Source organism: Cetorhinus maximus, chromosome 17 (assembly GCF_964194155.1).
Source record: "Cetorhinus maximus chromosome 17, sCetMax3.hap1.1, whole genome shotgun sequence".
NCBI lineage: Eukaryota > Metazoa > Chordata > Chondrichthyes > Lamniformes > Cetorhinidae > Cetorhinus > Cetorhinus maximus.
The window spans coordinates 98,052,299-98,071,971 of record NC_135895.1 but is presented as its reverse complement, the minus strand read 5'-3'; the positions used below and the strand labels follow the sequence as shown (position 1 = coordinate 98,071,971).

Genomic DNA, 19,673 nt, shown 5'->3' with positions numbered 1-19,673 from the left:
AGGTTGTGTTTGGGCGTGTGCGGGAGGAGAGGGGAGTGGAGGGTGTGCGCGTGATGCCTGGACCCTCTGTCAGGACCTGCTCCCTGAGCTTAGTTACTAATGGCCCAGATTTTGCTGTCAAGGTGACGATCAGGCTAATGGTACTACTTATTATGTGTATTCTTTTTCCAAAAGTATGATTTAGTCATAAAATTTGTATATATACATAACAGTGCTATTCAAATGTGCCAGTTCACTTAGTGTAACATAATAAATTTTGTTAGTTGCAGTACATGGCACTCTAGATTTTTAATCAGTAAGGGAGTCAAGGGTTATGGGGAAAAGGCAAGAAAGTGGAGTCGATGCTTATCAGATCAGTTATGATCTCATTGAATGGCGGAGCAGACTCGATGGGTCAAATGGCCTGCGTCTGCTCCTAAGTCTTATGGGGTACAGTGCAGATTGCATTTACATTTGCATTGTATTAAACATTTCCTAATGCTTACAACTTGAGGAGTTTTACATTGGTTCCAGTCTCAGAGTACTATGGCAGGAGGGGTCTAAGCTGTGACCATTCTCTATTGATCCTTTATGGTGGCTGCCTCATACTTCATTTTGACCTTGGAATGTGCCATCTGCAACAGTTGGTTGGACAACTCCTCACACAGGAAGCCCAAAAAGCTTCAGGCAGTCTAAAGAGTACCTTTAACTGAGTTGATGGCAGTTGATGTTTGTCTTGGATTGTTCCCAGGGACGCACACCATGAAGCACAGAGACCTCCATTTGGGAGCTGCTTGGGATGAACAAAAAACACTGCAGCTCTTTCCAGACATTAAGGAGATGGACAAAGGCCCCTTTCCCACTGCAGCCAACTCAAGGACAGCCTGCGACAGCACTGAGGTTGGATGTGCATGAAGGATCTGATGATCCTTCTCACCACTCACCAAGCTATATTGTTTGGAAGTGACCAGCTCAACAAGATTCACTATCTTTCTCTGCAAAACCTCGAGGATCTTAATGTGCAGACAGCTGCCGGATCAATTTGTGGTCAGAGGTGTTTTTCGACACAACTTTTCCAGGAGGGGCAAGTGGTATGGCACAGTCCAACTGAACAGTGTGTTCTCTGGCAAGTTGGCAACTGAACAGAGTGTTCATTAACAACATGGCCAGACTCGTCCCTCAAAACGCGGTGATGGATCGAACATCGATAGCATAGGACATTTGGTGTTTGTATACTGAGGATCTGCGCAGCTTGATGCAGTCACACACAAAGATGGTCATCAGGATGAGGGTGATGTTGGGCACATTTATCCCGTTTTATCTGGAGGATTTTGTGTCTGATGTCCATGTAGACATGGTTCCTTCTTGATCTCCAATGAATGTACAGAAACCATGCAGCCCAGATCAGATCAGTGGAAAATTCTTAAGGAATGTGCTCATGAGTTGGCAGTTCCTTTCTATCTGATTTTCCAGAAATTGTTTGACACTCATACTGTTCTTTGTAGGAATTCAGCCATCATCATTCTGGTTGCTAAGAAGTCACAGCCTGCTGAGTTGAATGATTACCAACCAGTTGCTCTTAGATTAATAGTCACAAAGTGTTTCAAGCACATTGTGTCAAAGTGCCTTTTGGATCTTGTTCCACATATTGATCAGTTACAGTTTGCCTATCAACCTCATAAGTCAGTGGACGACGCTGCTCTGACCTTGGTCCATTTGATCCAACAGCACATAGATTAGGCAGCTATGCTTGAGCTACTTTGTTGATTTCCCTTCAGCTTTTAATACCATGCAACCATTCTAGTTTATTGAAAAACTGAAAATCCTTGATGTTAATCCTACTCTCCTACTTTGCATCGGTGATTCCGTCACAGCAGGACCCAATGAGTGTTAGCCTCTGGGATCTACTCGGAGCCCATGTTACCAAATACTGGATCTCCTCAGCGTTGTGTACTGTCACCTTTTACTTTTCATCTGCTACACGGATGATTGTCGACATAACAATCCTGGAATATGCTGATGATACGGTGCTCGTGGGCCTCGTAAGGGATAATAAGTCAACCGTAGGAATTCTGTAGAAAAATTTGTAAAATGGTGCGATAACAATTCTCTAACGAAAATAAGACGAAAGGACTAGTTATAGACTTTAGGAAAAAGCCAGTTAATATTGTTCCCATGAAGATTTGTGATCTGAACATTCAAATAGTTACTAACTACAAGTATCTAGGTACCAAAGTTGAATTGGAGGGAACAGTATACAGATCTGGTGGCCAAGGGACATACACAATTTTACTACCTCAGGAAATTAAAATCCTTTCACGTTGACCCCACAATCATGAAACTCTTTCATAACGTTGTAGTTGAGAGTGCAATCCTTCTTGGATGTCTCTTCTAGTGCTGTTGTCGTAGGAAAGTAAACCCTTTAAGGGTACAGAGATTATTGAGCCGGACAGGAAAGTTATTTGATGAGCAGATCTTTCGTGATGAAAATCGCTCTCGAAGAATTTTGGCGGAAGTAAAGAGAGTGTCATAAGCAATGAGAATCACCCCCTGAATCCATATTACTGCTGGTTGCATTCAGGGGAAAGGCTACAACCCCTCAGATGCAGGACAAGTCAGTTCCTGAACTCACCTGTGCCCTTCTCTATACAAACTTTTAACAGGAGTTTGATGTATGGACAAAAATATACACTCGTGGTGGGACTCACTGACTGAATATTTTAATGCAGTAGAATAGTTTTTAATGCATGCTTTAATTAAGTTAAACCTCTGTGGTAGGGTAATTTTCTTTCTGCAGCAGCTTCATGGTTGGGGCAGCTGTGCAGTTAAATACTAGTATCCAAAAGTTGCAGCCTCCATTACGTTGCTCTGCCGTTAGCTTCTTGAAAATGGCATTTCACTCTCTGCCTCACCATTGAATTCAATTGACCAACGTAAAGAAACTGTATTTGCGCAGTAGATATGAATTCATCTTGGCACAAAAAGTTAGGACTGACTGAAGTGACACAGCTAGCTTTTCTTGGTGCCTTTTATGGCCTGTGCATATTCAATTAAAGCTGGATTCAGACAAAGGGACCTTTATTTAGCTGTGAAAATGTTTGTAGAATGTAAGACCCAGAGTGTCAGATTTTTTCAAGTTTATTTGATGTCAACAGGCTACAAGTGCTTAGAGGCCTAAAAGACACAAACTGGAGAAAACTATAGTTCTCCAGACATCGTGATGATTATTTTCTGTACAGCATGAAAGGTCAGTGCAGAGAACAACAATGAGCAGTCAGTCACAGAGGCTCAAAAGCAGGAACAATTACTCATCCCGGAGAGACAAAGAGAGGCTGTGTGAGGAAGCTACACTTTAATAAGGAGATAACTGGCTGTCTCTGAGATGTTCACAAGGACCTTCAGCCATGTTCTGGCGCTCACAGAGCCTCGTCAGTGGCTATGAAGGTAACTACAGTCCTCAATTTGGGTCATTTTAGTCAGGCACCGCAGAGCATTGTTAGGGTTTGCATTTAGCAGGTCGTGGATACTATACTTTACAAGTGTGATGTGGCAAAGGGAGAGTTCTATGGCACCCCACAGGCTTGCTGGCTTTTCTAAAATGCAGCGGGCTGCCAACAGAACTCGTGTCGTCGAAGGCACCCAGTGATGCACCTGTGACATACAGCAAAGATGAAAGGGTACCATTTGCTAAATGTGGTGACCCTTTAAGATGCTCAACTACAGATCAAGAATGCAGATGATTGGGAAGCTACTCATATAATGCCATTGGCACTCAAACTTGCATGATGTCTTCGCCACATCACAGCAAGGATCTGGATTGATCTTTGGTGATGAAGCCTTCCTGGTAAAGCTGTCACTGATGATACCTACCCTACTGCACGTGGTTGCACATACCAAGGAGAGAAGAAGACAGTACTTTACTCCCAAAGTGGATACCCAAATCATTCAGCCCAGAAAGCTACCAAATGTAACCCCTGGGATCTTGTCGTGGTTCTGAGAAATTTTACTGTGCAGGTGATGAGTTTTGAAAGTTCATTAGGTGCATGTTAAATTCTTAGACTGAATAAAAAAGGATTGCCATTTATTAAATCTTATACTAATTGCATAACATATGCAGTGAGTGCCACCAATTTCGAATTTTGTTTTTAAGTGGGCTTTTGAGTTCTGCAAAATGAAAAATGTAGTGCCGTGTTTACAGTGCTCTGGCCTACGTGAGGATACAGGATTGGTTGCAATAATACTGCTTAGTTACTTAGTTTCCTTGTTGCACAGCAATTCCTAGACTATTTACAACAATTTTATTTGTGTTGGAATGTGGTTTCTAACATACAATTTTTGTTTCATTTCAACTTTTGATGAGAATTTTGTTGGAAATGTTATTGTTCTGAGAAGTTTAATTGAGTTCTGTATTTCAAATGAACTGGGCTACATTTTGAGTGTAAAGTACTGCAAAGCGCCCCCAACTTCTCATCTTCCCTACTTAGTACTTGCTGCTAAAATCAGTTCTAGTGGTGGAAAATATTCTATCTTTTTACCAAGTTGCTTGCCTTGTATACTTTAAGGTATGTACGTTGCCCTGAAAATAATTTGAAATATTTAAAAGTATTACGTAGATGAGTTAGTCGGTGGGACAGCCGCAATCAGAATGTGCGGGAAACTCATCAATGTTAGGCGAATGTTTTAAGGCACCCGTCATTTGGGTGTTGTTGAGTTTTGATGAAGGGCCCAGAACAGAAACGTGACCTAGAATTTACTGTAGCATGACAAAGAACATACGTCGTTAAATAGACATGCCAATGCTGGCTTAATCTCTGATTATTTATGTGGCGAGTTGCTGAAATTTTGAACCAATAAATCTGCAGTGAGGGAAACAGGACATCTGAGACCTGAGCGAACAGGGAAACCTAATTGGCTAGTTGGATTGGCTAATCAGAAATTAACTGCATGGACTGAGAAGGAAATGTAAATTTGAGGTACAGAAGGAGAAATAAAGAGAGAGAAAGATTGGATTAAGCGGGAGAACAAAGAGACAAAAAAAGTTAAATAAAATTTTGTCGGATAATTTGGGGGAAAAAAGTTAAAATCTGAAGGAGTGGGATTCCACACTTGTAATAGTTATTTTTCAGTGCCAGAGAGGTTGACTGTGAGCAATTCAATGTTTATCACATGTAATAGTATGATTGAACTGATTTTACTTAACTTTCTGCATCAAGCTTAATTCATAACTATTGTGCAAATACAGCAACTTTAGACCATTCAGTGCATTTCAATTATGAGCCAAACAGCAATATCAGCCACTCAGAAGCTAATGGAGGAGCGGTGCATCGTGTACAGCAGCTTTTGGATTTCTGTGTATCTGCTCTCGCCTGACATTGCTGTAGCATTTGCACGTGCATGATGGCGAGTGTCATAAGAGGCGGTGTTTTTTTTTGCCAAAAGATCCTGGGCCATTAACTCATCTGTTCTCTCCACTTGCTGATTAACCTGCTAAGTAATTGCAGCACTATTTATTTTTAGCATCTACAGTTTTTTGCTTCTGAAGTTGATTTTATTTTGCAGCTTAATAGCTGGAATGTGACTTGCCACAGGCTAGACAGTGGGGCAAAAAAAAATGCCAACAGATCGCAAAGTAACAGTTGAAGCAGAGAAAATCACATTGAGAAGTTTCTTCCTCTGTCACCAATAAAATAAAGAACTTTAGCATCTTGAATGAGCTCAAGATGCCCCAAATATTTCATTGCCAATGAAGCATAGTGGTTGATGCAAAGCTGGGAAAAGGAACAGCCAGTTTTGCATTTATTTATTATTCATATTCTATGTTGCATATTTGTTAAGACAAGCTGCAGCATTCACAGATGTACTTTTAATAATTTTGCCGTGTTTATTCTATGCCTTAGATTTGAATCATGCTCATACCTTGGTTGATATTTGAAGCGCTCCTGGTAGCGAATGGGCTGCAAGGTGATGATGATGATGAGTGGATTGATCCAACAGATATGCTGAACTATGATGCTGCAGCAGGTAGAATGAGAACGCCACAGGAGGTAATTATCTCTGTAGTAAGCTTTATTGCAGCAGCATTCTAGTACCATATTTTAAGCTCCAAATAATATGAAGTAAATAACTGTAAGAAAACTTTCCAAAACATTGATTCCATAGTTTTTGCCTGAGTTGCTACATTCAAGATAATTTTGGCATTTCTAATTTGGTAATTTGTCAAATTTCCCAGCCAGCTTTGATCAAATGTCTTATAGCTGTTAAAATTCAGTGATTGGCATCCTTCCATCTATGAGAGATAATGGGAATGCAACCTCTGAACTTTGGTGAGGTCAGATGAGATCATCTACACTTATTTTGATGTCTGAACAAGCCAATTCTGGGAAGACGAAGTCTGCCGCAAGTGCCACGCACACAGTTTTGCTTTTCTAATTCAGCTTGTTTCTTTCCCCCATTTCCACCCATATAAATATTGGCCACATGATGTCTTCAGATTCTGATTCTAATCTAGCATTTATAGCCGGTATCAATTCATTGATTTTACATTTTCCTTTTAGCCTAACAACATGTAATAGAAGCTCTGAATAGTCAGTTCCAGAGCATATTGGCAGAAGCCTGACATGAGTCAGCCCCTCTGTTAGGAGAAGGTGCAGTATTTGTAATACAGAACAGATCTACCAAATGCAAATTCAGTACATCATCTTTATTGCTACTAGATAAACTGATCTTGAAACTTTGAATCCATCTAAATTAATAGCCTAGTATTTTCTGAAACAAAGATATCGGCAACATGAGCCATAAATTTTGCCATTTCACCATCAATCTTCCCGTTGTGAGTTTTTATACTCAAATTTCCTGAAAAATAATTTGTATACACTGCAGCAAGCATATGACAAATCAGAAATTTCAAAAGCAGCACAGTTAATTGCTTACCCCATCTGCAGTAGTGAAACACTTAAGCAGATCAATGATTTGAGCACTAGAATTCTTAGTTTTAAATCCTTTCATTATGCTGAACTTGATCACTTTCAGAAAATTGTTTGGGATATGGAGACTCTGTATAGACTGTTACTAGCAGCTGCTACATATTCCGTTTTCAAGGCTGTTCTAAATTCAAAATTTATTTAGATACCATTATTTAGAAGATGACACTAGTCATTTAAATGTATTCCTGAAAAAAGAGACATGCCGAAACTTTTCATCTTGCACTCATCAGGACACTTCGTAAGCATACCAGTATAATTGCAAAGTGTCCTGATGAGTGCCAGTGGGACTTTGGTGAATGATTGGACCAATAGTCTTTCTCCTTAATAAATGAAATTTAAGGATTGAGAAAGAAACAGGAACAAAGCTAAGGAAATAGGGTGAATTTAATCAAACCAGGTACATGAAGAGAAATAAAGTGAGGGAAAGAAAGATTGGATTAAGAGAGTGTTATGACTGATGCAGTTGGTAAATCGGAGTTATTTCAAAATCCCAGAGGGAAACTTCAAACAACTGTCATAACCTATAATTTTAAGTGTTATGTTTGAGATGCGACTTTAAATTCAGGAATCAGACCACCAGTTCTCAAGGCTTTACATTAAACTAATTGAAATATTTTATTAATTTATACAGGTTAAAATATATATATATACTACAAATTACTGCTATCATAACTTCTAACAAATTCCCAAACTAAGCTCAATTAAGGCAACAGCAACCCATAGACTTAACCAAACACCAGACAAAGCATTTTGACCTTACGAATTCAAAATGAGGTTCTTTTCATTGTGGAGCCAGTTGGAGGCTTGCAGCTGCCTTTTTAACTTGCATTGCCTCTGCCTTGCACACCCAAAAACTGCTGAAGTTATACCTACCACCACTGATTGAATTCAAATTCTCATTGTCTCACCAGCCTCTTTGGACTCCACCTTTTAACAATGAAACTCCTTTCGTAGTATCAATTTTATTCGTAATATAAACATATGGCTTGGTATCTGCTAAATAGGCGTCAAGTTTTCACCCCACTTCTTGAATGCTCTATTCAAAAAACGCAAATGCACGCTATCTCTCTTCCATATCAAAACTAGTACCCATCAAAGCACCCAGACTAGCTGTCTTTAATCCAATTAAGACACAACCGCAGACTAAACCTCTGTTTTAAAAGAAAAATATTTTCCAAAATATTATATACATTAATAGCTTCATGACATCACCCTCCTTATCAGAAAATGAACTGTCATATTAACATAACTATATATATATGCACACAAGTCCTTGATTTCAACAGAAATCACTCCAGTTCAGTGTCCAGGTTTTTTTTTTAAATGTCCCAATTTCCTTTAAATTTCAAACTCTTGATAATGCATCTGCGAACAGATTTTTTTCTTCCAGCAATACGTATGATATGTAGATTAAATGGTTGTAATAATAGACTCCATCTGAAAAGCCTTGCACTTTTGTCTCGAAATTTTCCAAAAACTTCAAAGAATTATGGTCTGTATAAACAATTCTTTCTGATGAATTGTTTGCAACATAAATTTCAAAATGCTGCAATGCTAACACCAAAATCTCTTTCAATCGTTGAATATCTTCTCTGTTGTACATTCAGCTTCCGTGAAAAATACTCTATCGGTTTTTCAATTCCAATGTCATCATCTTGTGACAGTACAGCCCCAATGTCTATATCGCTTGCGTCAACGGCCAACTTCAATTGCTTGGCATAATTGGGTACTGCCAAAACTGGTGTCGTAGTTAATACAGTGTTCAAACCATCGAATGACTTCTGACATTCTAGTGTCCATTGAAACTTCTTGTTCTTTTTTAATAGTTCAGTCAGTGGAGCAACCACTTGGCTAAAATTTGGTACAAATTTCCAGTAAAACCCACTCATGCCCAGAAATCTCAAAACTCCTCATTTTGTTGTAGGCACTGGGAAATCCACGATAGCCTTGACTTTTGCACCTCTCAGAACCACCTTACCATGTCCAATGGTATGGCCTAGATACGTAACTTGTGCTTTTGTAAATTCACTTTTAGCCAAGTTCATCACCAAATTAGCTTCTTGTAGTCAAGTAGGTAAGTCTTCCAGATGCTGTAAATGATCCTCACATGCCTGACTGAAAACAATTAGATCATCAATATAAACAGCACAATTGCTCAGACCCACAATTACTTTGTTTGTCAGTCTTTGAAATGTCGCAGGTGCATTCTTCATACCAAATGGCATGACTTTAAACTGATATAGTTCACTTGGTGTTACAAAAACTGATGTCTCCTTTGCCCTCTCTGACAATGGTACCTGCCAATATCCTTTTAGCAAGTCAATCTTTGTGATAAATTTCAATTGTCCCATTTTCTCAATGCAACCCTCCAACCGTGGCATGGGATATGATTCCTCTTTTGTCACCACATTCACCTTTTGATAGTCCACACACAGTCTTTGTGTTCCATCCGGTTTTGGTACCAGTACAACAGGCAAGCTCCAGTTACTGCAACTAGACTCAGTGATATCATTTTGAAGCATGAAATCAATTTCTTTTTGTACTTGTGATAACTTTGCCGGATTTAATCTATAAGGTTGTTGCCTTACTGAAGATAATATTTCAATACATACATCATGTAAAGCTAAATGTGCCTTTCCCAACTTATTTCCACAAATAGGTTTGTGTGACTGCAATAGCTTTTCCAAACCACTTTGACACTTGCTTGGAAGGTAACTCAATATTTAATTTAAATTTTCAAGCACCCCCTCATTATCCAATTTGATTAGAGAAAAATCAATTTCAGAGCCCTGCACTTCTACCTCTTTCTCATCATCCACCATCACTGATACCTCTTTTTGTTCCTCTTCCCTGTCAAAGTACTTTTTAAGCATATTTACATGACACACCCTCTGCTTCTTTCTTCTATCTGGAGTATAATATGGAGTATTTAGTGAATAATTTACTTCACTCAATTTCTTTTCAATCCTGTAAGGCCAACTAAATCTTGCATTTAAGGAATCTTCTAATACTGGTAACAAAACTAGTACTTTCTCTCCAGAAACAAAACTCTGAATTTTAGCTGCCTTATCTGCTTTCACTTTCATCACCTGCTGTGAGATCTTTAAATGCGCCCTAGCCAATTCACATGCTCTGTTCAATCTTTCCCTGAAATTTGATACGCAGTCTAGGAGAGTAGTTTCTGAATTTTGACCCACCAATTTCTCATGAATCAATTTCAGTGGTCCTCTTACCTCATGACCATAAACTAGTTCAAAAGGGCTAAAACCAGTCGAATCATTAGGAGCATCTCTAATAGCAAATAACAAAAATGGAATTCCTGTATCCCAGTCCTGTGCATAATTCTGACAGTATGCTCTTATAATTTAAAAAAATTGATGCCATCTTTCCAAAGCTCCTTGTGACTCCAGATGATAAGCTGTTGACTTAAACTGTTTTATCCCCAAACTGTTCATTACTTCCTTAAATAGTTGTGACATGAAATTTGACCCCTGATCTGATTGTATTTCCTTAGGTAAGCCATATCTTGTTTAAAAAAAAAAATTTAGTTAACTCCTCACAATCTTCTTAGTTGTAATATTTCTTAAAGGGATCACTTCAGTAAACCTAGTAAACACATCCATTATTGTTAATAAATACTGATTTCCACTTTTAGTCTTAGGGAGAAGTCCTACACAATCAATCATGACCCTGGTAAAAGGTTCTTCAAATGTTGGTATTGGGATTAAAAGCGCCGGCTTAATCACTGCTTGTGATTTTCCTGTTACTTGACATATATGCCAGGTTCTACAGAATTTGACTACAGCCATATACAATCCTGGCCAAAACAAAACCCCTGTACCTTTTCCTGCATTTTCCTAATTCCTAAATGTCCCCCCATTGGAATTTCATGAACAATCCTCAGAATCTCATTTCTATACCCTAATGGGATAACAATCTGATGCACCTCCCTCCAGTTTTCATTTGCTGAGACATGATCTGACCTCCACTTTCTAATTAATATATTACCTTGAAGATAATAACATACTGGAATGCATTTTGCTTCTGTTTCTGAATAAGCTTTCTGATATAACTGTTTTAATTGCAAATCATTTTTCTGTAACTCCGCTAACCATTTTGAGTTAAACACTTCAGCTGAATTTTTCCTGCATTCCTTGCTCCTGAGCAATGTTATCAAATACAGTGCCAGCTAATTGGATTTCGACACCTTCTTACCTTTGAACTGCCTGCTTATCTTGTTTATTTTGTTCTTCCCTATGGACTTTAATGTTGTTATAATACAATCAGGAAACAATCCAGGCTGTTCCTTCTGTAGCACTTCTGTTGAAAACACTTCTACAGGCTGCTCAACTACCATAGGCATCACCCACATTTGCGATCCAGCTATATCATAACCCAGAATAAATTGAACCACTGCAATGGGCAATTTTTCCACCACTCCAACTATAACTTCATCATTCTTCCATCTACTCTTTAAATTTACCTTCCACAACGGAATAGATTTAGCATCTCCATGAACCCCACTTATTATTACCTTCTCCTGTAAGACTCCCTCTGAACAACAAGTATCACTATCCCACAACATTAAGGATTGACTAGCCCCTGTGTCTCTTAAAATTTTAATATCTTTACCTACTCCACCCTATACACATGGAAAGACTTTTCCTTCACATACAAAGTCTTTAAACATTTCTGCCCCACTTTATTACAATGAAAACACCTCAATTTTCGAAAGTCACTCACTTCTATCTTCACCTTCCTCTTTATCCTGAGAAAAAACTTCCTGGGAACTTCCAGCTACTCCTTTTCTGTGACTGTCTGCCTTCCTTTCACCTTCCCACTTTTTATCATTTTTCAATTTGAAAGGTTGACAAAAAAAAGGTTTAGCTTTATGAACTAATTCATAATCATCAGCTATCTCTGCTGCTTGTCTTACGGAATCAACCCTCTGTTCCTCCACATGAGCTCTCACTACCGAAGGGATTGAATGTTTAAATTATTCCTAAAGAATGACTTCCCTAAGAGCTGCATGGGTTGTCTCTATTTTTAACGCCCATATCCACCGGTTAAAATTACTTTGTTTTACTCTTTCAAACTCAATATAAGTTTGCCCAGGCTGTTTTCTCATATTCCTAAATTTCTGCCTGTATGCTTCAAGAACCAACCCATATGCACTCAAAATAGCATTTATCACCACATCATAATTCACGGACAAAAGCAAAATACTGCAGATGCTGGAAATCTAGAACAAAAACAAAAATATCTGGAAAAACTCAGCGGGTCTGACAGCATCTGCGGAGAGGAACACAGTTAATGTTTCGAGTCCGAATGACTCTTCATCAGAACTAAGGAAAAATAGAAAAGAGGTGAAATATGATCATAATTCATGGACATTTCTTCTGAAAGCGAAGCATATACCTCAAGCGCATTACCTAACAAAATGTAGACTAATAATAATGTCCAGTTTTCCTGTGGCCATTTCATCTGTTTAGCCTAGCATCTTAAATGAAATAAAGAATGCTTCAATATCTTTTCCTCAAACTTTGGAAGAACTTGTACAAATTTAAACATATACCCACTGGGTTCTGTTCTGGAGATAAATCCTCACCTACTGAAATCTCTTTTTTATAACTGCCAACATTTTCAGTTGGAATCCTCTCTCTCTCTTTTCCTTCTCCATCTTTGCAATTTCTAATTCCCTTTTAAAAGTCATTTCTCTGTCCTTTGCTTCTAATTCAAACTTTTTCATTTACAACTGAAGTCTCACTACCTCCAGCTGTGACTAACTAGTGTCAGGTTTCACTTCCGACTGTAGATGCTGTGCTACTTTTAACTATATCTGATTTCCTAGCTCCCGCAAGTAACCCCAATTTTAACTTATCTGCCAACTCTGTTAACTTACTTTTGGTTATTTTCTCCAACCCAATCAGAGTTACCTCTTCTACTCCCAGACAAGTCTTAGCAATTGCCAAAGCCATCTTGCCATCTCACCACTTCTAAAATACCTCACCAACTCCTGAATTCAAAGTGCCTCTTGTACTCGTAAGCTTAAGATTCACCAATTCCTAACCGATCGAGGAATTAGAAATATAATTTATCTCACGAAGTTAATGATGGAATGGTGCAAATTGTTCAGAGCTTGTGGCGATTCACAATCCTCACAGTAACTCTTCCTCACTACAAGCTGCTGAATGGTATACATAATAATGACAAGCACCATTAAATTTGTTATTTTGGCAACAAAATCTGGGACAGTGTTCTTTCTTACAAACGTGGATGCATGCCTACTGTTGAAGGAAATTTAAAGTAAACACAAGAAATTTGCTTTACTTTTTCTGACTTAGTACAAATTGAGTATTTACATTAACCAGTAATCAGCTGGCCGACATTTATATTGCTCATTACGTTTTAAAATGTGTTTTTGAATGTTAAATTAATTAAACGCTCTTCTACTCATTTCATCAAAGACCAGAATTAAGGAGGGTGATACTGAAACTCTGACTACTAAGGATTATACAGAAGTTAATCAGCAAAAAGATTTCTGTCCAGATTGTTCCACTTGTGAGAGACAACTTGATCATTTACAACAAAGGGTTAGTGATACAATTTCTTTCCAGTTCATTGTAATTGCTAGTGCCATCAATATATTATGTAGATTTAAGGGAGAAGGAATGAAAAATGTACAACTGAGTGCAGCATGTGTTGCAGGATTGTTGCAAAGATTACTCCTGGAGTAGCAGTGTATAATGGATGCTAATTGAAATATAAAGCTTAATACCCCCAATTTGTCATTTAGAACATAAATTACTATTTTAGTTTATATATTAAGAAATAAAATGAAATTAGTCAAAGTAAAAAAAAATGGATTGGCATTTTTAAAAAAAAGTTTGATTAAACAGTTGACGTTTGCAACTGGGAACTAGTACCCGAATTCCTGGAAGATCGAGTAGTGAGCATCTACTTTTCACATTCCCTAAAACTCCCAAATTTAGTGAATTGTGTTGACTTTAATTAGGCCTGCAGAAGAGAGCATTCTTCCATGGCAAGCAGTACATCTGTGTAGCAAAAAGAAGCATTTCAAAAGCAGGTCCACTGCTTTTGAGCTTTCATTGCCTATCTGTTCAGTGAGAAATAATATTTCCCTATCCCTTGGCTAGTTTGCAAAATCAGTTAACAACAGTATTAAGGAGAAATTGGTAGGAACAACAATACAAAATACATGTCAAAAGCTTGGAATTGTAGGATGTGGCCAAGATTCTCCACAGGTTCCGTTACTGCTCCTAGCCTGACTATTAATTAAAGATAAAAACAGAAAATGCTGAAAAAACTCAGCAGATCAGATAGCATCTGCAGAGAGAGAAACTGAGTTAAAGTTTCAGGTCGATGACCTTTCATCCACGGTATTTTGCTTTTGTATTTATTAGAGATGCTGAACTGAGATTCTGTTAACTTTGACACCATGAAAAAAATAAAACATGAATTGCTATTTTTTGGATATTTTTGTTGCACCTTCTAGTAATCAGCAGACAAGGAATAATATCCCGGATGAATTAAATTTAGATTGTTGACTCAATAAAAAAAGCTTGACAGGCAGTTTATCATTGTTTTATTTTGTTCAAGAGTAAGACTTAAAATAAGACATTTAATGTAATGTTGATTTTACATTGGGCAGTGCATATACAGTCCACAAACGTTGAAACTTGTTATACTCTTTTTGTTAACTTTTTCTATCGTGAATTCCCATTTCAATATTACCCTTTCATCAACTGTTGTGATTTTTAAGTGTTTAAAACCAGATTTTTAAATCGGAATTTAAGAACTTATTTCTACAAGTGAAATCGATGGATTTTTTTGTTTAAGCTTTGGTAATGATTTATATTGTAAATAAAATATTAGAAATGTGAAAGTTTTTATTAATTGCTAATTCTTTTAATCAGATAAAGTGATTGTTTTTAAAACTAATTTAAGAAGATAATTTTTCCTATTCCTCATGGGGCTTTGCAAAGAAAAGTGAAACTGACTTTGCTGTATATCTAGTATTAAAATGGGATTTAGAGACAGTGAATTTCTCATTAAATGTGTTGGATTTTTATTTTTGAATGTCAGTTTATTTTTAAAATCATATAATTTCATGATGTGAGGCTCCATAATGTTCTGTCCTTAATGATGGTTGAGTCCAGCATGTAAGTGCAAAAGGCGAGGCTGAAGCTTTCGCGGCCATCTTCAGCCAGAGGTGCCACGTAGATGATCCTTCTCAGATTCCTTCTGAGGTACCAACCATCACATTTCAGTCCATGTGATATCAAGAAAAGGCCAAATGCACTGGATACAACAAAAGTCTTGACAACATCGCAGGTGTAATGCTGAAGACTTATACCCCAGACTAGTCATGCCTCTGATCAAGGTGTTCCAGTACAGTTACAACATTGGCATCTACGGTGGAAATTGTTTAGATATGTCCCTTCTGCAAAAAGCTAGGCAAATCCAAACCAGCCAATTACTGCCTCATCAGCATACTCTCAATCATGAGCACATTGTGGATTTTTACAACAATCGACAATGGTTTCAGGGTCACCATGACTGAATGAGCACATTATGGAAGGACCCATTAGCAATGCTGTCAAGTGGGACTAACCACTAATAATCTGCTTATTTGATGCTCAGTTTGGGTTATGCCAGGTCCTCTTGATTCTAGATCTCATTGCAGCCTTGATAAACATGGACGAAATAGCTCAATTCCAGACATGAGGTGAGAGATACTGCATTTGACATCGAGGCACTCATTCAAAGGAAATAAAGTCAAACTTAAGTCAATGGAGATTGTTGGGGAAAACAATCCAGTGGCTGGAGTCATACCAAGCAAAAGAAAGACGGTTGTGCTTATTGGGAGGCCGATCATCTCAGCCCCAGACCATCACTGCAGGTGTTCCACTTTGTCCTAGGCTTAACATCAGCTGTTCTTCAGCTGATTCTAAAATGATCTTCCCTCCAACATAGGTGGATATAATTATTACACAAAGTTCAGTTCTATTTACAATTTTTAAAATTCATTCATGGGATCAGGGTGTTGCTGGCTAGGCTAGCATTTATTGCCTATCTCTAATTGCCTTTGACAAGGTGGTGCTGAGCTGCCTTCTTGAACCGCTGCAGTCCATGTGGTGTAAGTACATTCACAGTGCTGTTGGGGAGGGAGTGAAAGCAGAAGTGCGGGAAATGGGTCAGGTACGGTTGAGGGTCCCGTCGACCATAGTGGGAGGTAATCCTTAGTTGAGGAAAAACTTTTATTGCTGTCCTTTTATCGCAACTCTATTGAATATTATCTGTAATTTGTACAAGACCTGTGAATAGCATGTAACCCGCATATGTCACACTTACACCATATTGAGTGCTGAAGGCTGTATGATGCACCTCTGCACATCATGTCATTATTTACCAGTATAAAATGCTATTTCAATAATTCTCCATTTAATTTTACTGGTCAATTTACCAGTGTAATTGTTGTCCCTGTTCACTAGGTGGCTGTATGCGACAAATTTTTGAAAAGTCTCTGCAAATTCCATCCTCATCTGACCAGAGGCAATGCCACTTGCAAATTACTTGTATATAATGTGAAAGAGGTTTCTGGTATTTGTCAACCAACTTGGATTACCAGCAATAGAACCTTCCTTTTTAACTATTGGTTGTTGGGAATTGGGTGATGGTGACAAAGATACATTTATTGTCCATACCCAGTTGTCCTGAGGTAGTGGGGTTGGGTCTTCTCCTTGAACAACCACATTCCACGTAATGATGGTGTTCCTGCAATGGTGTTAAGTAGAGAATTCCAGAATTCTAGGGACATGAAAAGGCCATTTCGCTGTTCAAGCCTGTTCTGCCGTTCAGAGAGATTGTGGCTGAACTCTGTCCATATCCATATATCCACGTTTGCCCCATATCCCTTAATATCTTTGGTTAATTGCTCCAGCGATGATGAAGGAACAGTGTCAGTGTCCAAGTTCCTTTATGCTCCACCTACTATAAAAATGAAAGAATATGCTAGTTTTATGTAGCAATTATACTACATTGATAGAATAAGGAAGCTTGCAAACGCAGTGAGTAAATTCATTTTGTGAAAGCATTTAAGATATCTTGCAAGTTAATATATTTATTCATAATACTGCTGTTAAATTCCCTTATTTTAACAATAATAGGTATTATGTGCAAAGCCTAATGATTTAAGCTGGTAGTGGTAATGCTCAATACTGGTATTGCGAGGTGTAAATTAACGTTGACTATTTTAAATGTTATTTTTACATAAACTGTATCATGTAAACACACTGTGGATTATATTATAGATAACTGAACTGATTTTTTTTTTCTCTTTAATAGTTTGAAGAATTTAGAAAGAAACAGTCAGTTGAATCAACAGAAATCGGTTGCAATCCTGTTTTTAAAAGATACCTGAATAAGCTGCTGTTGGAGACTGGAAAATTAGGCTTGGTAAGTACTCTAGGAGCAGAATATTTGATGATTTTATTTTTTCCCCGTCTACATATAGTTCAAAACATTAGTGCCTGCTGTGATCCTGGGATTAGAGGATTCAATCTTGCAAATCCTAGACCACAAGTATAAATCAGGGTAGCTATTTAATTTTTTTCATCAAATGTTACTCAAGTTGGCTAATAGCTGTGGATTTTAGGTAGAGGATCCAACAATTGCAAATCTTATTTTATTCGTGAGTAATAGCTCGGACTATGACCATTAATGGGACAGGTGGGAAAGAACATAGACACCATGGTTCCATGGGGAAGTCAGGTGGCTCTCACAAACCACTTTCAGAAGGGTGTGGGAACAGGTAGCCAGGGAGATTAACTCCCAGAGTCTGGAACCAAGGACATGGTAACAGTGCTACAAGAAATCTCATGACCTCAAACTCTGGTCAAGGTCAGTGAATGTATCTACATATGTTGACATTACCCAACACAACAAAAGCCTCTTACAATGTTTATCGCCCATCACTTACCCAGCAGCACTTCCTGGCACTCAGGATTCATGCATTTACTCCACCCTCGCACACCTACTAATGCTGTCAGCTTCGTACCTACCTGTTGCTGCCTTCACATCCTCCACCTTATTTACCTAAGGCTGGCACATCGCGCAAACACGGTGCTACATAATGGTTGGCGTTGTTCAGCATAGATCCTTGGGTGGTGGGTCTCTCAATAACCACTGTCGATGTTGCCCTTTGAACTAATTAGGAGTATTCTTACTCTGGATGAATTCCTGATGATTCTGGCTCTGAATAGTTCTCAATGCCCCTCAGCTATTTTGAAACCAAAGCTATTAAGAGACCAAAATATTTCAATTTATATAAAAACGGATCATGCAGTTACAGGTTTTGTATACAGATTCTATCTTGAATTTTTGCTGCAATAAAAATCCTAAAATGCCTTACATGTTTTTTTTTACTTTTTTTCCTCTAGCCTGATGATGATAATGAAGTTCATTATGATGCAGAGATTTTAATTTCAAAACAAGACGTAACTGAGATCAAGAAGTTTCTCAGTGATAAGGCATGGAAGGCTGGTGCTTTGGATGATGCACTTAGTAAACTTTTAATTAATTTTAAGTTTCATGATCATGAAGCTTGGAAATGGAGCTTTGAGGATACATTTGGTGTGGATCCCTTAACAGCATTTCTGGTGAGAGTGGCTGATTTTTGTTCTGTATCTGTTAAAAATAACTGCATTAATTTTATCCAATCTGAGGCTGTCAAAAATATCAGTTCATGACAATGCTTCATTGACGTTAGTTGGCTTATGAAATAGGAAACTGGTTTAAATTGTGAAAATAAGTCCAGTATAAATGTGAGTATCAATTAGACTTTAGTGGTCGAATCTTCCAAAATTATTCACAATTCATTTTCATTCTATCTTAAAATTAGCCTGGATTTTCATATGCATGTTAAGATTATTTCATCCGCGGTTTAGATGGTAGCACTCTAACTTCTGGGTCAGAAAATTGTAGTTCAAATCCAACTAAGAGACTTGGGCACAGAACTGGGCTGACACTGCAGTGCAGCACTGAGGGGGTGCTGCACAGTCAGAGGTGTCATCTTTCCGAGGAGACATTAAACTGAGGCCCCATCTGTTCTGCCGGGTGGATGTAAAAGATCACGTGGCTTTATTTGGGAGGAGACCTACAAAGTTCTATTGGGTGTCCTGGCCAAGGGTTAGCCCTTAACCAACATTACTAAAACAAATTATCTGGTCATTTATTATCGCAATATAATGTTTTTGCCCCTGTTTGTTAGAAGGACCGATCAGGCTTTGGTGAAGATGCAATCTGGGTCCTGGAATTTTTTAAAGGATCCTTTAACACTGGGAGATGGAGTAAATTAACTATTTTTAAGAAGGTTGTTTTAAAATGCTGTAGATTGTCTCAGCTGCTATGGTGCAATTTGTCACAGCTGTCAAAATGTAAGCAGAGTTTTCAGAGCAGATTGTTGGATATAGATTGGCCTGAAGCCTCCTCAGTGAGATGGAATCTTTTTCTAAAAAGATTTCTTTTTTCAGCTTTGTAGTTACAAAGCATGGACAGGGAAAAACCTTAAGGAAGAGCAGCATAATTGTAATAATGTTGAGTTAACATAGCGTGATGGAAGGATGTGCTCTGCGGAATGCTCCCTTCACTTGTATTTTGCTGTTTTTGGGAGTTTGGTATGGGTAATTT

General features: G+C 38.1%; 1 protein-coding gene across 5 annotated transcripts in view; it reads left to right on the top strand.

Moving 5' to 3' along the window:
• The window catches only part of clcc1 (chloride channel CLIC-like 1), a 36,671-nt gene continuing 16,998 nt past the window's right edge, over window positions 1–19,673 (top strand). For 3 of the 5 annotated variants that reach the window (XR_013579358.1, XM_078561692.1, XM_078561694.1), the window contains exons 1-5: window positions 53–140; window positions 5,877–6,023; window positions 13,430–13,555; window positions 17,331–17,441; window positions 18,425–18,643. Coding sequence is in view for 4 of the 5 variants with exons in the window: in XM_078561692.1 (XP_078417818.1) it covers window positions 5,886–6,023; window positions 13,430–13,555; window positions 17,331–17,441; window positions 18,425–18,643 (594 nt within the window). In the remaining variant the exon portion in view is untranslated. Of the gene's footprint in view, window positions 141–5,876; window positions 6,024–13,429; window positions 13,556–17,330; window positions 17,442–18,424; window positions 18,644–19,673 lie in introns of all 5 variants that reach the window. The other 2 variants (XM_078561693.1, XM_078561695.1) reach the window with 2 other exon arrangements.